Genomic DNA, 19,535 nt, shown 5'->3' with positions numbered 1-19,535 from the left:
AATTGATATGGCAGGTAGGCTATGTGTGCGCCGCTCACCTGTCAGATCCGGCAAAGATTTTGTTTTGTTTGTTTGTTTGATTTTTTTTTCCAGATTTTGTCCATATAATTTTTTTTTTTTTTTCCCAAAAAAGGGTCTTGAAAAAGAGGGGTCGTCCCCCCGACCCGCATCGGACTGATCTGCTACAATAATGTAATGAATTTAAAGGGAAATACCTCAAGTTGAGGGCTTTTCTCAGCAATTTTAGGTGAGATTAAAAAAGAGATTAATTAGATCAATTAATTACAGATCATAATTAATTAATCTCTCAATTTTTTTAATCTCTTGACACCACTAGATACAGAATATGGAAATGACATTGTTGCTCAATATGGTAAAGTAACTTTGAAGCTACTTTAGGAGAAATTTAAAGCAAAGTCAGAGGGTTAATCAGAATTTTAAACATTTATTTTTTCTGGTGATCATCCAACTGATTAACTCTTTATAGGGCACTCATTGAAATACTTTGAAATTCAAAAAACAACCCTAGACTGTTATTAGTGAACATGACAGGACTTTATTACTTCTATAAATTTTTTCTAAAATTTTCATTTTCCTACAGAAAATCAAAGCCATTGAGATTGGTCAAATGCCACAATCATGTGACCTGGGATGTAGAGCAATCTTTGCTGATTGGCTGGGTGAAGACCAAATGATTATTGAACTAACTGAGACAGGGGATGGGCCTGATATGTAAAATTTCTGAAATTACCAAAAATAGTCACTTGCCCTATAAAGGGTTTTAATCAACCAGTGGTTTGAGCAGGAGTGAGATATCTGAAAATTTGCAATGATGTACAGCTGAAAATATATAATGCCTACCCTGGAGCATGGCAGAGGTGGTGTAATAGTTAAACGGGACGTTCTTGATCATGTATTTCTCCGGGTCCAGTGATCCCAACTTGTCCCCAACCAGAACAGACTTCCCTGTCCCGGCATTCCCCACCAACATGACGGGCCGACAGCGCTCCAGGAGCCGGTCCATGAAGTAACGCACCCGAATAGTCTCTGTGGTGTGGACTAGACATGCCTGCTCATAGAACACACACACACACACACACACACACACACACACACACAAATGTTGCAGTCCTCTTTTAATTGGTCTCTGTTTTGTGGAAATCTCTTAAGACTGAGTGTCTGAAATAAGTGATACTTCAATGGCAGTGGTTTTCAAAGTGGGGCCCTTGAGGGGCTTCCAGGGGGCCCTCAGCAAAATGAGCAATTTAATTCCTCTGTAATTTAACTCACTAGAAACTGTTACAATGCAGAAAATGTGTGAGGCGTCGTTTCAACAATTTCTTCTCTCTGGTTTCATCTCATTGCTATCTGTCAGTGTTCAAGCATGACACGGAAACAATTTAACCCTTTGAAACCTGAGCAAATTCACTTGATTTCTTCAAAAAAAAACATGGGAAAGAAGGCAATTAGCAAAAAAAAAAAAAAATGTAAAAAAAGAAGATAGAATTGACAAGTGAACAGAGCAGAAAATTGGCAAAAATAAAATAATATAAAAAAAAATAGGAAAATATCATTTTTAAAATAACAAGTTAACTATAATATACTATACTGCACTATAATTATTACAGTAATAGATTTAAATGTCACATCGGTAATGCTGCATCAGCATCAGATATTTTATGTTTAAATGCTTGTGAAAGGCATCTGATGCTTTCCAAAAACATCTCATAATGCAGGGGCAAATAGAGCCAAATCACCTCACACGGGGCTCTGCAGCTTGTTGAAAGTCAACTAAAACAGCCTAAAAACCCCTGTTCTACAGCGTCAGTCTGACTTTTGAGAAGGCAGTGAAAATGACTTGCAAAACAAAGTGAGAGAAACACGTCCAGTAGATGGAGCCTGTGTGATCCCATCAGAGACCCGCCTGCACAGTGAAGAATCTCAAAACCAGTGCCGCACCTGCAGTGGCGTGTCTGGATCCATCTCGAACTCGGGGACCATTCGGGACCAGGGTTCAAACTTCTTGGTGTCGGGGTCGATGTAGTAATCAAACACGGTGCCCTGGGACGGGAACTTGATGGTTTTGAACTCCGTCACCCACCACTTACTGAACTCCACTCGGTAGTCGACCAGCTTCACTCACGCAGAGAACACACAGGAAAACACAGGGGGGTAGGCGATACATCAATACTCAAAAATTACTTCCCTTCTACTTTCCTCCTCTATACGGTAGCTATGGATCTGTGCGGTTGATTTATGCTGGTGTGAATACAAGCCAGGAGACAAATAAATCGTATAACATAGAGATACACCCATAACAGTTGAAGGGTACAAAATGAGAGATGGCAGGCCTATCTATCCATCTGTCTCATTCAGACAGTGAAGTAGCCTCATCACCTGCTGGCTGGCATTTCCTCGCCTTCCTCTCTGCCTCCCCACCCCACAGTATCTGTCTCCTCTATTCACTACCAGCTCTCCAGTCAATAAAACCACTTAGCATTTAAATGCACCTGTGATGGGAAAATAAAGTGGAGTACATTTGTACCAAGGGGAGAGGAGTTTTATCCCATAACTTAGATGGACGCGCTTACTGTACGCCGCTAACTGGATTGCTTAGCAACTGCTCGCCACGGCTCTCCTGCTGATTTAAATTCGGCCAGCCTGTGTTGTTTAGGGGCCGAGTGGAATGGAGTCCACTTCATTTTCAGATGGAGATCTCTCCGTTCAAAAAAAAAAAAAAGAAAAAGAAAAAAAAAGAAAAATCTCCAACTGAAAATAACTTTCAAATGACTTTTCATAAATAGACAGGCAGAATTGAGTTACATAAGAGCCATCAGGGCTGGAATAATACGGTGGAATACCCATAACGCGAGCGCAAAATACCTCTCTGAACTGAGGGATGAGGAGGGGGGAAAAAAAATCACTCAGCTGTTTTAGTTATGTCTCATTCTTTTTCATTCTTCCCCGTCTTTATGCAACCACTTAGGAAGCTTCTCGCATACCCAGCGGCCCGTGCACTACCTGGTCCTGGAACAAGGCTCCCCCAAAGGCCCAGATAGCGGCGAAGACAAAGTAGAGTTCATAGAGTTCCTTGGCGCAGTCTGGCGGGGTGTTTTCTGGAGTCAGCAGACATTCCAGCAAATAACACAACATCTGCACCACGCTCTGCTCAGGGATGGGGATGATCTTCTTAAATCTGAGCAAAGACACACACACATTATGGCTGCATCACTGGATTCAAGCTTCGCCACATTCAAGCACTTAAGCGTGACATGGATTTTGTGCTTTGTGGATCTGCGGCGCGTTAAGTCACAGTGAAATGAAAAATGGCTTCATCTTGTGATGTGATTCTCAATATCATAACGCACTCCAGAGAAGCAATGAATGACAAAAAAATAGTGTTTTTAATATAATTACTTTAAGGAAGCACAACAGTGATTTTGCATGATTTTGCTGCTTCCAAAGCAAGCAGTCATACTTTTTTTTAATCCAGTCATTCTTTTCCATTCATTCCACTATGATATGAAAATGATCTTTTGGAGATGACAATTTTTTTTTTTTTTTTTACATGTATATGAGTATAAATGGTATAAATGTTATGCAGATTTGTCGCTTTGCATTTGTCACTTCCAGCATGCTTTAATTATATGTTTATATCAAATTATCATACACATCGCTACATTACTACACCACCTCACACTGCAATCTTCATTCAGTTTTCTTTACAACCATTCAAGGACTGTTTCCAGTTCAATTTTGAGGATATTACTATGAATAATCCAGACCGCGTGCAAAATAATGCATCTGAAAATGGGTTTAATTCGAGAAATCTTGAAGCCCATTTAATAAGGCAGTGTCTCTGCTAAATGCTGCTCACGGTTTTATTTTGTTTACTTTTCCCTTCATCTGTCATTTCACTAATTACGGAGCTTTCTTGAACTGTACCACATTTTAATTAGTGCACTCGGTTAAGGAGGTCTTGCAACTGTTTATTTTTAAGAAAGGTTATTTTCATAATCCCGGCTCTGTTTTTTCAACCTCTCCCGCACAATGTGTTTTTCTTAATACTGCCTGTATTTCTATGTTCATCTTTATGCAAATAATAACCAAGCATACTAACATGCTACAGCACACTATACTGCTTCACCTGGATCTGAGGGTTTCCAGGCACGAGGGGAGGTACTTGTCGAACAGGATGGTCAGGTTGGCCTTCTCTGATTGGACCTCCCTCCTGTCAATCCAGCTGGACACCGGCGGGTTCCAGCCGAGGTCTGCTGGGTTTATGTAGAGGATGCCTGCAGAGACACAAACAGCAGGAGGGAACTTCACAAAAGGACATCTGCATATGAATCCCATGGAAAGGGGGCACGTGGAGAAAGTTGGCGGGATGGAGGCAGAGCGGGGAGGCAGGAGGCGTCTACCTGCTCTGGATACCGTGGCGGGAGTAGCCGTGCGCAGGTGACTGATCTCAAAAACCAGCCTCATGGTGGGGTTCAGCGGGATACGTTCATTACTGGCGAGGGTCAGAACCTACGAGAAACAGATAGGACAGCGGGGGGGGACACAGAGGGGACTGGAAATTCAGCATGTTTTTTTTTTTATTCTTTTGTGACTCTCACAAAGCCTTAGTCAGAATTAGGTCACACACTGTCCTCGACCATTTTTACTATTCTCAGCACAAGCTGTACTGATAAATACTCTTATCCACAGAGTAGCACTATTTTATTACTCTCTCATGTCAGCAGATGAGTCACTCTCAGGTTTGTATTCATAATTGAATCCTGATTTAGTGAACAACAGGCAGCACAAACAGAGAATGGCTTCCCTTAGTCACTGTGACCTTCTTAGACTGCGACCGTAAGCGCAGCGGGAAGCCTCCTATTTCAGTCGAATATACGTCTGCCTACACGCACAAATCAGTCCCACCTTGTTGTCATCCATAACAGTGTTGAGTGACTCAATCCACATCGGGTCAATGTCCCCGTCCAAAACGATCCACTTAGGCCCGCTGTGACTGAGGTTGGCCAGCTCACGCATTATATTGGAGAACAATCCTTAAAATAAAAAAAAAGATTTTGGTTCGGTTAATAGACAAACTCTTGGCTTAAAGGACCACATCAGTGTTTTTTTATGTCTAGCATAATATCTACAACATGAATATACTTCAAATGTCTAATAATCTTTTCCAAAAGCCTATTTTAGAGCTCCGATATAATTTTTCCTGCCTAATTAATGAACTTTCAGAGACTTCAAACTTCCTTCGCACCAGTATCCCATCACTAATATGGATGACATAAAGTCATCATATTTTCCACCAGGGAAAATAGTCCCCAAGGAAATGGTTGTTTTCCACAGCCAATTATCAGTTCTGTGTTTTATGAATGGTGACAACTTTGTTAGCCACATAAACAGAACGTTACACGGTGGGTTTCAACCAAAAATTCATATTTTATAAATGCAGGTTTTTAACTATATATTGTGAAATCTTTAGGACCCTCGCATGACTTGCAAAATTGCTTTGTTGCAATGTAAAACGTGAGGAGATTATAGTAAATGGGCCAAACATTCGAAATCACTGGTGTGCTCGTTTAAACCTGGCGTATTATGACAGTGGTTACAGGTATCACAGGTGTCTGCAGGGTGCCTTAAGGGCTCGGTAATCACCGTCTTTCCACTCTCGAGTTGCTGGGTTGATGATGCCAAAAAGCTCGTCATTGGTCACAGCCTTGGGGTTAAGGTCCGCCCACACGGGCCGACGCTTCATGTTCTGATAGGTCCTCTGCAGTGACCTCATCACCTGACTCTTCCCGGTGCCGGCGTTCCCCACCACGAACACCGAATGGCGCACCGCCAACAACTCCTCCAGCTGCACCACCTGGCAGAGAGCAAGACAGAGAGGCAGGGAGTTGTGTGTGTGTGTGTGTGTGTGTGTGTGTGTTGAGTGGTGGGGGTGTTGTGGAGAGGCAGTCTTTTGGATTACACACCATATAGAGGACACTGATAACATGCTATGCAAATAAACACTGACACTTTAATAGCGTACTGCAGCCTTTTTAATAGGCACTACACTGCATCACTCACTACTATGTTACATCTCATTCTGAATATTCAATAATATGGGTCACGGTGAGTATAATTTTATGCAGAGAGGCAGAGTATAGTGTGACACGCTGCAATGCAGCACAGCAGCTTAATGCTACAGCCAAGGACAGGAGCTGTCTTCACTGCTCAACACAAACAGCGAGGACAGACTCCCTCCATCTGCACGCTCATTATTTTGCACTTGCACAATTAAAGCCAAATTAACACGCTCACGCTTGCAGGACCTTGAGCGTTTGATTGACTTGAGGTGTAAAATTTTCTTTCTATTTGGGGACACGAGGTGACGCCACGGGTGTGCGCACAAGAGAGAAAGTGAGAAAGAGAGAGATTTCCTCCGCCTGCTTCCAGTCAAACATATAGATGGCATGCTCAATCAATGCCATCGACTGGGCTCCTCGCGGCTCCTACTCCTGATCCATTCAGCCCGGGCGCAGGCGGCTTTAGACTCTCAAAGGCCCCGCTTGATTACTGCTTTGATGTGCCGGAGACTAATGCTACCACATGCTAACGCTAAAGGTATGCAGTCTCTCTCACCTCGCCGCTTCCCCCTCGTTGTCCGAAATCAAAAGGGCGGCCACACAAACAAAGACAGTAAAAGTTCAGGCTCTGGGGGTAGATGGTTGTTATTGACCGGGCTGCCATTCTCTCTCTCCCTCTGTTTCTCCTCCTCTTTGTTTATTTCTGTGGCTGTCTCACACAGTGTCAGGGTTAAGTGGCATGGTGCAGCACTAGCCTCCATTGATGGAGTGTTATTATGTGGTTCCTGTGTCTATTTGACCTGAGGCAGATTGCACTTATTTCCCCTGGTCCTGCGTTCATCTGTCTCTGACATATAATGCTTTCTATTGTCTGTGTTTGTGTCTGTGTGTGTGTGTATCCGCATGTAATATAATGACTAGAATTAGGTCAGCAGCTCGGGCACCTGAACTCTCATCGTCACCAACCACTGGGTTTCTGCTATATTTGCCCGATTCATCCAGATCCTGCAGGCTTGTGTGACACTAATGTCTATTTCCCACTGAAACAGTGTGACGTGAGGTAAACAGCTTTTGGACAGAAGTAAGATAAATCTAAATGAAAGTGCTACAACTGTAATATCTGTCTAAATTGTTAAAGATGAAGCCCCATTTGGGGGCTTCGCTTGTGGTTCACAGACAAGCTGCGAGTGTATTTGCCTTCATCCTCGGCTTAGCGATCAGCTCACACTCTTGCAGCACTAATGCTTGGATTCTTCAGCTGTCAGAGATTTTGATGAAAAGCAAGAGACAAATATGAGATAGAGACCGCCAGGATGCTGATCAAGTTCACCTTGAGTACAAAGTTGTCCTCGGCTTGTAGTTTTAAGTCCAGAACGGACTCTTTGACGTGCTTCTCGAAGTCCAGGTCTCTCTTCCTCGGGACGTCCAGGGCGGGAAACAGGTCTCCTATCAGGCCCATGAACACGGGCATATCATCGGTGACAATCTTGGGGATGTTGAAGTCCCTCAGAGCTCTCATCAGTACCTGGTCCTCTGCTCGGCCAGGGTCTCCCCTCTTCAGTGAGCCGGCCACCACCAGGACTGACTTGATGGCTCGGAGACCCCAGTCATAGTGGTCCTACAGCGAATGAATGACATGCAGGAGCGAGAAGATGTAAAAGACGCAAAAAGATCAGCATGTCAATTTGTCTCCCCAGAAGAACATGAGAGGAACAAGTTAAAAAATGTATTTGTTTGAAATTTACTGCAATGTCCCCTCTTATAACTACACAAGACCAGTCAACAGGATTTATGTAAAGTTAAATCCACAGAGATGCACAAGTTATTCAGCAGAGCAGAGTAGTGTTTTGAACCTCTGCCTACCTTGGATTTGCAGTTTCAGCCCTTGAGAATAAAAGCTTAGAGAAGCAGTCTGTTCATTATCATTTGATTCCGTTACCACTAAATTGCTAATGTTGGCAAACTCACTATGAAACTCTGGCAAACAACTTTGCAAAGACTAAAAAAAAACGTAATTGAGGTGATTTTTAAAATGTCTGTTTCATTACAACAAGAAGTTGAGCTTCATAAAAGTACCATAAAATGGAAGTACTTTTCTATGGCAGTTAAATAGGTCCGCAATCACAGGATATTCATCCATAATTGAAGGGTCATAAAGTCGCAAACCTATGTCGATGGGCTCCACTGTTACTATTAGTCAGCACTGGAAGAGATTTTATGACTTTATTAATAATTCAAATATTGGTGCAACACTTAGAGGAGGATTTCAAAAGAGGATTGAGGAAAAGTTTAAATGGAATAACATCCAAACACCCCGGAGCCTGTTTTTCATCTGCGTGTAACACTGGGTTCACTCTTAGATTAGATAAATGCACTTCTTTCACTTTATCCTTTATCAAAAGCATCAGCAAAGCCCAAATAGGAAAAGACCCGTGTGTGTGGTGTTCAGCTTTAAAGCGGATGTGGATCTGTCGTCCTCTCCTCACCATATCAGAGTTGTAACATCTAACAAAGCCCGTACCTGTTTGGACAAAAGCTCTTTACAGAGGGTGTAGAGGGTGATGAACTTCCTGGCGAGGACCCGAGCGTCGATGAAGCCCTCAGCCACCAGCATGATTTCACAGATCAGCTCAAAGTCTGGCACCACCATGGCACACGGTCTGCAGGAAGACAAAAAAAAAGCCTTGACATAAGCCTGAGTTATCCGCAGCACAGCACTGGGTCTGTGTGTTCACTAGTCTGGTGATTCTCGATACCTGAAGAGGGCCTTGAGGTTCTCAGGCAGCTCGGTCCTGCCGGCGTAGCCTGGATTCATGGTGATGAAGATGCCGACAGAGGGGCAAAGATTCACCTCCTCTCCCATGAAGTTAAACCTCTGCTTCTTATCCCGGATGGCGTCCTGGATGCTTTTCACCTGCGCGCACAGGCAACACAAACACAACACAGGATATGGATACAGCCTGTAAATATCGCTTCCCTCGAGTGGCTCCCGGTGAAGTTTAGAATAAAATGTCTAAATTAAGTACAAAGTATAAATTCAGGGTCAGCATGGCGAACCAAAAAAATCACAATTTGTAATGCAATTGATTTTTTCCCCCATCCCTTACTAACTTGATTGTTTCAAGCAGCTACTAAAACTTTGGGCTAACTTACGGATTAGCCTTGTTGGCACAACTTTACAATAAGACTGCCCTCACCATGGGTTTATAAATGGTTTATAGTTAGGTTATTAATTAGGTTATAAGCACTTAACACCTAATTCATTAATAAACACTTAATTATTAATAAACAATTACAAACAAGTTAAAATAGTTTTCATACATCAGTGCAGGCTCACTATTTGGCAAGATCAAGCTACTGCTGGACTGCATCTATTCTGTTAAAGCTCACATCCTGTTAGTTGATTGGTTTACTTTACCTTGCCAAATAGTGCACTTGTGTCAATGTATGAAAACTGTCTTATAACATGTTTTAATTGTTTATTAATGATTTATAAAGTTTTTACAACTTAATACCCTACTTATAAACCATTCATAAACCCTTTATAAAGGCAGTCATGTTGTAAAGTAACACCTTTTAGAGTTTAAGCCTATCCTTGTTGCGTTGATTATTTGTTTTAATTTCTGTTACTTTAGAGTAATTAATTTCCTTTTCCGTTTCCTCATGTCAGTGTATTAAACTCCTCCTCCTAAAGGTTATTATCATTGTTGCTTCTACACAAAGTGGTTACAGGGGAGGAGTTCATTGTCACTGCCTTTGGATCGGCAAAAAAGAAAAAAGGGAGTTTCAAACTAATTACGGTGCAACACTTGCCTGGAATGTAGCCTCTGAAAGTTTGGTATCACTTATTAGCATATCATTAATATAACATAGCACATACCAGAGTCAATTTGTAACAGTCTGTCAAATTGTTACGCAGCATGCACTTTTTTTCAGGGACACAATTTCATCAATAATAAGAGAATGCTATCAGCCAGGGTTTACTGGATGGATGAACTGCCAAGTTTACACACACTTCATTCCCTGACACAAGGCTCTGCTTGTCTAGCTTATGATTGAGTGAGATATCAGGAATGAACTTTTTAGTGTCCCAGCCTGAACTCCCATTCCCAGCCTGTAAAAAGCTGCCTTTATGAATTTAACATGTGTGTGGTAAGACAGCGTAGCCAGTCAACAGCTGAAAAAAGAAGGAACGTGTCTTCATGGACGAGTTCTCAGCTTCACATCAGTCAGGCGGACTGACACATCAGTGAAGGAGGACTATAAACAAACTGAATGGCTGCGAAAATGTTTAGAGGATGCCATCAGAGGGGCTTCTTTTTTTATGGGATGTGAAACGCCTGTGCACCGCTGCTACCGTGTCACACAAATGGGGACGGAAACAGCGAAAACACCAAAGATATTTAACTCTTTGAAACCCGAGCAAAGTCACTTGACTTCTTTCGCAAGCATGGGGAATGAGCAAATTAGCACAAAATAACCAGAATATTAGGAGAAAAAAAGAAAAAGAAAAAGAAAAAAAGGTAGGTAACAAAAAAAAAAAAAAAACCCTGACTTTGAAAAAAAATGAAGAAAACTATATTGGTAATATCATTTAACATATGAACATGTTTAAACATCAGATCAGTGACACTGGATCAATTTCTTGTGTTTGAAAGTTTGTGGAAAAAAGCCAGAAAATGACCAGAAATTTTACCAAAAAAAAAAAAAAAAAAAAAAACAAGCAATAAATGAATAAATATATAAACAAAATAAATAAATAAATTCAACAGACTATGAGAAAATCAGCAAATAAATAACGTATTTATGATTCTTGTAAATATTTACAATAATACTACAAGAAAAAAGAAAATCATGATACAATTACCACAAAATCTCTCAAATATCTGTCAAAAAAAAAAAAAAAAAAAAAAAAAAACAATTACCAAAAAATTCCCCCAAGTAATTAAAAATAAAAGAAATGAAGAGAACTTTGTTGAAGTGGTGAAAATAAAAGCTTGGGTCTCTCATTCAGTTGAACACTTCAGTGACAGAAAGTGCTGTGAGGCTGGAGGGTGTGATGCTGGGCTCCAAGACGCAGACACCGCCCCAGCGTAGACTCAGTATCTGCACGGCCCAGGCCTGCAGACAGCCAGCCGGGTTTGGGAGGGAGGTAACTTAACCAATTTATCTCCATATTGTTGCGTCTGGCGGCCTTCTGTTTGTCTCTGGTTTATCTATTGCAAAATTGGTCCCGCCACCTGTTAGCAGGCCCAACCGGCAGCCGAGTATGTCGCTGTACGTGATAGCGCCTGTTCCCACTTTAAGAGGATGGATTAGCTTTGGTGAGAGATGGCTTGGTGTTGCTCGTCTGAAGCAGGCTGAGCAGTGAAGCGGGCTGCCAGCCATCACAGCAGGAGGTTGACGTTCCTCTGTTTCCAAGGTCTGCTTCTCCACGCATAAGCCACAATGATTTATTATTCATTATGCCATGCAAACACCCATCCGTTTTTCTGGCACTTTAAAATTCTCTAAGTACTGAAGACTTCCATGGCTTATGGAGAACGCTGCTTGACTTTCATTGCTGCTAAAAAGGGAGGGAAGGGCAGAGAACTGACTACACTGTTAAGTCTAGCAATGAGTAATGATCCATCAGCTCCATGAAGAGCCTTTGAGGACCTCTATCTGCATTATCATCATGATCATAATCAGCATCCTTATCCACTGTATACCTTTCGCTATGACTGTGTTGCATGTGCATGAACGCCCTCCATCTGGGGCAACAGCATGGCAGATTTAAATACATGAGAGGGACTCATGAAACTACCGAGAGAGGATCTATTTGATCTGAGATAATAGAATACGAGATAACAGAAAAGCAAGCATCAGCTGAAGCACATAGAATATGCCTGATTTCTCAAAAGAGCCCCATAATCAAACAGCTTGCTAGGTCGCTTAGAGTACACATCGCTCAGTGTGCAGACATGCACACACACAGAATAAGCAATTAAAGATAAGTCTTTCTTAACTTTACTTGTCACGAAGCAGGAAGCCAGGATGCAAAGATGCAACTGAACCAGTGACACTGAGCAGACACTGAAGATATAGAAATGATCCATTCTATCCCTACAGAGAGCCTGCAGCTCCTCTGAGCAGTGGACTAACTGAGGTGATACCTGAGTTGTGAGTTAACATATTTCTCCTGTGGGGAAGAGAGCATGCTATATCACCAGCTGTTCACTAAGCATGCACAATGAATGGAAAGCTGCCTAATAGCTCTAGTCAAAAAATAAGGCTTTTGTATGTCTGCATGTGTAAATTATATGTAAATCTCATTATATTTCCCAACCAACAGTTATTTGTAGGTGAGGCCATGCAAAACAAGATTACGCCTAATTCACTAATACTAGACGCCGTCTCCATTATCACTGAAGTGCATATGAGATCATTTGAAAGGTAGGGAGAGACTTTGGCAGTTTGTCCATTCACAATGGCTGCCTAACGCAGCATCATTGCCAGCGAGTCAAAGGAGAAAGTTTTTCACCCCACAATCTCAAATCAGATCAGAGCTCCAATTATAAAAGGCGCTTAAGGGCGCAAAGGTGCCAGCCTCGGGGGATTAGTCTTCCAGCTGAAGCAATTTGTGCTCGCATTTGGTGATGAAGGGGCTATTTGCTTGCACAGTGCTCATTTCATTGGCTTGTTTGTGCCACAGCTTGATTTGTATAAATATCTTAGTGACTGCAATGAAAGCTCACTCTTTGTTCAAGCAATTGAGGCGTAAAAAAAAAACTCCACAAAAGGCCCTTGCAGTGCAATCGTAATGAATCTGGACCAAAGTGGGATTTGAGAATTACCTGCGGTGATGGGACTGGACTTGCTCTTACCTGTACAGCCACTACAGACAGCACCTCCACTGAGATCCTGTTGAATTCATCGAAGCAGCCCCATGCCCCCGTCTGAGCCAGGCCTTTATAGATGTTCCCGCAGGACTGGCAGAAGGAGGGAGACAGACATTCAGATTTATACTGCGGGACAGCACGTTAGGCAGGCAGGCAGGCAGTCCAACAGACTGACAAGGCAAGCGGTGAGACACAGAGATGCACTGCTAATTAGACAGAAATATATGGAAGCTTTGCTGTTGTAGTAATCTGCATTAAGAGCACAGCAAGCTGAGAGCAGGTGAATAATAAAATGGTGCTATGCAAACCAGGGCTTGTGCTGCTTAAACAAGGGAATTTCTCAGAGGGTATTGATCAAAAAATGGAGAGAAGGGTTCAAACGCCGACCACCCACATTTTAGTCTTCTCCAAATACAAAATATGAGCTTCAGAGCAGGTGAAGAGCCCTCTGGAGAGGGCCGAGATGAAGGAGGGAACAGACTTTTCTACCCAATTACAGGGCCTAGGAAACCTTCTCTGACGCAAACCAGAGCTGACTCGAGGATTGATTCAATGTGTCTGAGTGTGTGCGTGCGCCTGAATATGAGTGTGCGTAACAGTGTGTGCAATGAAGACAGAGTTTCTAGTGCCTCCGCTCCTCCAGGAGTATATTAGTGCCTCGCTCTGACACCTTGCTGCAGTGTGTTTAGCCGCGGGCGCTGTATGCCTGTATACTGTAATGATGCCCCTGTCTGGGGAAGCGGGAACAAGCTGGATCAGAAGATTATGTTTACGTCTCCCTTGACCGCTCTATATGCAGGAAGTAGTGACTGTGTGTGTGTGTGTGTGTGTGTGTGTGTGTGTGTGTGTGTGTGTGTGCAAGCATGCGTGTAGATATGTGTGTGTGAGCGTAATGAAGGAGGGTACAGGGTGAATACTGAGACGGCATTTACAGCATGGTTTAGTGAGTGTGATAGCAAGAAGGGTGGAGGGGGAGAGCAAGTGAAAGATGAAAAGAAAAGACATAAAATGTGAAGAATGTAAAGGGCTGACTACTTTAATGACAATTACTGTATACCATATTACCGCCAAAGGCATACATGGCGAAAAATGCACCTCCATCTCCATCTTAACAAGTTATTTCATCTCATCTTCTGTAAAATTTTGTTTTTCTTCAAACAAGGTTGAAAAAAAAATCAGCCAGTGTGATGAGATAATCCCACTTGTTTCCAGTGCTAATGAGCTTGTTTCCAGAATTTTCTGGAATGTTCTTCAATCAGGTGATACTAATGTGCATAACTGGTTTATTCTGTCTTAGTTAAACATATTCATACTTGTAACCAGAAGATTTCCCGAATCTGCATTGGAAACAAGTAAGATTTAGGTTAGGTCGCAAGCTGCAATTGAAAAAATCAAAGCATTAGTTTTTACCACAGAACTTGGGTAAGTATTAGAGTGCAAGTGTAAGAATTCCCTTGGATTTCTCTCGACAAGTACAGTGAGTTTGAGAGTGTGAATAAAGCGATTTAGGTTAATCTGCAACAGGCTGTTTCCCAGGTAAGTGCAGCAGAAAAGTATAAATTAGTTCAGTAGTAGGTTTAGAGTTTTGTAGCATCTGAGATGTTCACTCTCATGCAACAGAATTGACTAATTTGACAAAAAGAAATTAAACAAAACAGAAATTCAATTGGATACATTTTTTATGTGGAAATTACAACCTCATACATTTAAATTTAAGGCTATTTAATGCCTTAATGCCTTATTCTTCTCAAATTTAATTGAGGACATTTTAAGAAGAAACTGAAATGACCTGCAGACACTCTGGAAAAGAACCATGCACAGTATGGATCAGGTCAGAATGTGCAGACACACACATGCACACACTCAGTACCTTGTAGTCCATTTGCTCCGAGCAGTTAAATACATAGACCATGATGCCGAGGGCTCGTCCCAGGTCTTTGGTGGTCTCAGTCTTCCCCGTGCCTGCGGGCCCTGCAGGAGCGCCGCTCATGGTCAGGTGGAGCGACTGGGTCAGGGTGATGTAGCATCTAAATATAGTAGGAATACACACACATATGCATCACTGTTAAGTTGCAGACAGCTGACAGCCAGCGGCAACAACAGAGCTTTCCACTGACTACCCTCCCATTTATGAAGACCAGGACAAGGCCACTGCCTTCCACCACTGTGCAGTGAGGGGCCTGGCTACACACACAGGCACATTTAGGATCAGGCTTTACATTTTAGGCTTTCAGGGAAGTGCTCTGTGGTTGTAGCTGTGGCCTACATGTGTGCAATGAAAGAAAAGGCTTTTGAATGAAAAAAAAAAAAAAAACACATTAGGACAAAATCACACTGCTAAAAAACAGATATAAGCCACTGAAATAAAGTCAAAAACAAATTAAGCCTAAAATCATAGTATGCCATTAGAACAAATGAAGTCAATTAGCACCAAAAAATACAATGATAAAATTGAAATTGTATCTAAACTAGAAAAGCCAATGAGAAAAAAAAAACTGAAGGGATAATTAAAGGCATAGCTCACCCATTTTGAGCTCACTTACCCCCTGGATGTAGGACAGTGCTGTGGTGGATTTCAACCTGGGTAACATTCTTAAAAATAGCTTTCTTAATCCACTCAAACTGTTAAATAAACAAAGTTTGAGTTCTGAGAATTTTTTTCAGTCTGAAACTGTTTAGAAATTTTGAAAGCAACACTTGTAAAATGATGTTAAACCTTCTTTGAGTAGATTACAATGGGTTTTTTTTCAGAATGTTAGCTGGGGGGAAGTCCACCTCAATGGCAGGAGGCTAACAGTTAGCATTTGGAGCATCCAGCCAGTATCCAGCACTCAGTAACAATGAGAGGATGATAGCACCAATACTGTCCTACAGAACAACTAGGAGGGGAAGTGAAATAATAGCACATTTTTGAAAACGGGTGAACTATCCCTTTAAACCACCTATCCAACAGCATTAAATGACACATAAGGCAAAGGCAGTGCAATCCTCTAACCTGCTCTAGCGAAGTCGCGATGTCTGCTTAACTGCCATTGTTCATAACCTCATTTTATGATAATATAATCTGCTCCTGTGCTTTGATCATCACACAGGCTGATTACCAACACCAGTGATTACCTCTCCTGCAGAACCTGTCTCGACTAACAAACAGTCTGCCAGTCTAGTATCAATAAAAACCACCACCATCATGGATGTAAACTGATGGAGACAATCAAGACTTTATTGATCAAGTGAATAAACGCAATGTTTTGCCTAGAATATCAATAGGGCAATGATTTTAATGAGCGGCTGGTTAACAGATGATGTATGGAAGGGGAAAATATTGTAAAGCATAACGAGAGGCGGAAGCTTGGAGAAGACAAATGATCCCATCTGTATACAGTGCATCATCCAGATACCGTTGCCAACCGGCTTTATGGCTCTCCCCCTGAAATATGGCCAAAAATCTCACAAACAATCATCTGGGTGGTTGGATAAGGATGCCCTGCACGGAATATCTTAAACCGCACAGAGGAAGAGGGTGTGAGACCAGACTGGGTGGCTGTCACAAGGTGGCTTGTTTTATTACGATGTTTTTTAAAGAAAAGAGTTATGTATCAGCCTGTCTGCCCCCCTCCTGCCCTCCCTCCCTCTCCTTCTCTCTGTGTGTGTGCTGGCTAGGTAAAATATTCCTGACATTTTGCATAATGGTGCAGACTTTAGAGATCCTGCAGTAAATATTGAGCGAATGCTAACCTTGTGCCAATAACATTCCTGCTGCTGTTATAGATTAGAGTGCATGATTCATTTAGCCTAATTATACTGCCACGGATGGTGAACACACCAGGGTAACTAGCCACAGTCAGCTTGTGGTAAAAAATAAAAAGGAGGAAGAGAAAAGCCCATCTTTATGACAAATGTCTTCCTCGTAACTGCACATGTAAGGCTTTATTATTTGTGTGTCGCTTCTGTCATGTAATAAACCTCCCATTTTCCTGTTGCACCTTAAAAAGATTACATGGTTCTCTTTGGGTTCAGACAAACTCTTGGACTCCTGGGTTTAGTGTATGAAACCATTCAAAATATATTGGATGCAGTCAGAAGTGCATGGTGCTGAGCTAAAACCGGCTGTTCTGCTTTGGTTCCTGAAAAGCTGGCACTTTGGAGATATGAGGTTTTCACTGGACAGCAGTGATACAAAATGTATTCAGTCACACCGATGCCCACTCTGCTGCAGCCAGGTGTATAAATAAGAAGACCACGGAGCAAACATGCTGTTTGCTGTTTTCCCAACTCAGGATGAAAAGCTTCAACGTCCAACCCCCTGCTCCAGTACATTGTTGGAATGAAAGTCTCTGGTCACTGTTTGACTCGCAGCGAGCCACACTGAGGGCATGCGCCATATGGTGAAGCCTTGAAACACGGCCGTTGATTCAGCCACCAAAGCCCATTGTTTCTGCTTTGTTCGAGCTTCAAAGGGAATACTGGTCAGTCGCAAAATCACACCGGCAAATGCTGCAGATTGCCAAAGGGCTTTAGAGGCAGGTATTCATCTCTGTAGTGGAAACTTTATCGAGGATCCTGCAGAACATATGCATGTGAACAAACAAGGGTGTTGGCAAAGTGCCCTCGCTGAGTTCTGAAAGGTTTCGCTCGCCGTGTGTGCACATAATGGTTATGGAGGAATCAAATTAAGCTCCTCATAACGCTTCAGACCGCGACTATGGATGAAAAGCTTGTATGTTCTAGTCATTTTTTTCAATTACAAAGAAAATAGCCCAATTTTCAGATCAACACAAATGGATTTTTGAAAATGTAGCCTACGCATAATGGCTTTTGAATGGGTCTTATGCCAAGTGACAAATGTGATCAACCTGTAACAGATTATGTAATAAAATGAACACAGGAATCATTAACTTTTCATGTGACATCAGGAAACTGCTTGCTACATGTTGGATATTCTTCACATAGAGGTTTTTACATCAGCCTCTTCAGGATTGAGGGGGTTGGCACCCTTTGGCTAATCGAAATAGCTTCACCTGTCAGTCAGCTGACAAGCAATCATCATGTTTTGCTGCCTCTCGGTGCGAGGAAACACACCAACAGTGACTTCTCTGTACCTGTCGGTGAGCGGAGTGATGACTAATCGCGGGGTGTTGCCCAGGTATTCATAGGAGTAGAGAAACTGGGCATCGCAGATATTTGCAAAACAGTGCCTGTCCTTTTCGTCCCAGCGATGTCTCAGCTGAGAGAGCCACACGAACGCCTGGGAGTTCTCCACCTTGAAAAGATGGAGGGAGGAGGGGAAGAAAGAGGAACACAGAGAGAGAAAGAGAATGTGTAAGAAAGACAGTGTCACAGCTGGAGAAAAAGCCTGGAATAATCCTTGCTTTTCCACCCTCTAATTATGGTAATAACATACCTTGCTTGAATATCTTAAGTGCATTACCCGCCGCTACCTCAGGTAATAGCCTCTCACAAGAGGGCTGCTCCAGTCAGCTCGCCTGCGGAGGAACTTTACATACGTGGCCCTGACCAGGTTTAAGCATTCTGCCCCCTCACCTTTTGAGCAATTATCTTGGCTACCACGTCTCTGGCGTGGACATCAATGGTACAGATGGTCATGACCTTCTGGCGGTCGCCTGGTGAAAGCTGGCCAATCAGCATGGAGATGAGAGTGTTGAGCTGGGACACCTGCTTCCTGTAGTACTCCTTCATTGTGTTCTCGTAGCCCTCCTCCAGGCGTGCGAAAGCCATGCCAACATCAGACGTCCACCAGATCTGAGTGCAGGTCAGCGCCACCTGAATGGAAGAATCAGAGCCGGTGGAAGAGAAAATCTTACGGCCTCTGCCACAAAGATGGGCCACAAAATGGAATTGTTATTACCGGTAATGGTGGGAGTAATTTGGTGGTTGTAGTTGGAGGAGGATGGGGCCACAAACACAGTCTTGTCTGGGGTCACTAAAAACCTAGCAGCTCATAGCAGTCAGCAGAGACATGCAGGTGATCCTTTCGGCAAAAGCAACACTCTGAAATTCCTTCCTCTTGCTAACTTTAATTTTTTGGGAAAGCATGGGCCTATTCACTGAGTTTCTATATTTTATGGGTTTGCCCTATTTGCCCAATATCTTACAAAATGATTACTCTCAGTATGTTAACGCTGTATGCAAATTAGCACACCGCGTAGGCAATTATCCTAAAAATGAGAACTTGTATCAGCTCAAAGGTTGGTCGGTTAGTTAACAACATAATTTTAATGACATGCATCTAAAACTGCCATGCTTGCAAACAAAAAAGCCTCACAAAAAATAATGAACTTGCAGTGGCACAGCATCTTTATGCAGGAAATTCTCCAAACAGCTGGAGGTTTGTTTGTTTATTTGTTTTTTTGTTTTGTTTTTTTTTTCTGTTGATGTAGATTTGTAAGACTTCACTAATGATGAAGTTTGAGATTTTACTTTCAAAGGTTTTAAAATGTATACGCCATAGAATAAAAACATGAGTCAGAGAAAAGTTCACCATCCCTGCAAAAAACTCTCCATCTACATATAAGAAAAAAAATCCATCCATTGTCCTTGGAATTCTCCTGGGACA

General features: G+C 42.3%; 1 protein-coding gene across 1 annotated transcript in view; it reads right to left on the bottom strand.

Annotated features, from left to right (window-relative positions):
• The window catches only part of dnah9 (dynein, axonemal, heavy chain 9), a 116,526-nt gene that overhangs the window by 72,967 nt on the left and 24,024 nt on the right, over positions 1-19,535 (bottom strand). The window contains exons 32-45 of the mRNA XM_030078418.1: positions 18,503-18,742; positions 18,061-18,221; positions 14,832-14,988; positions 12,947-13,051; positions 8,837-8,994; positions 8,602-8,740; positions 7,411-7,698; positions 5,665-5,875; positions 4,927-5,054; positions 4,422-4,530; positions 4,148-4,295; positions 3,022-3,196; positions 1,960-2,133; positions 862-1,069 (exon numbers count right to left, since the gene is read on the bottom strand). Of these exons, the coding sequence (XP_029934278.1) occupies positions 862-1,069; positions 1,960-2,133; positions 3,022-3,196; positions 4,148-4,295; positions 4,422-4,530; positions 4,927-5,054; positions 5,665-5,875; positions 7,411-7,698; positions 8,602-8,740; positions 8,837-8,994; positions 12,947-13,051; positions 14,832-14,988; positions 18,061-18,221; positions 18,503-18,742 (2,401 nt within the window). The remainder of the gene's footprint in view (positions 1-861; positions 1,070-1,959; positions 2,134-3,021; positions 3,197-4,147; positions 4,296-4,421; positions 4,531-4,926; positions 5,055-5,664; positions 5,876-7,410; positions 7,699-8,601; positions 8,741-8,836; positions 8,995-12,946; positions 13,052-14,831; positions 14,989-18,060; positions 18,222-18,502; positions 18,743-19,535) is intronic.

The sequence above is a fragment of the Myripristis murdjan genome, chromosome 19 (assembly GCF_902150065.1).
Source record: "Myripristis murdjan chromosome 19, fMyrMur1.1, whole genome shotgun sequence".
In the NCBI taxonomy this organism is placed as follows: domain Eukaryota; kingdom Metazoa; phylum Chordata; class Actinopteri; order Holocentriformes; family Holocentridae; genus Myripristis; species Myripristis murdjan.
Note: the sequence above shows the minus strand (reverse complement) of the source record. Positions and strands in the feature narration are given on the sequence as shown.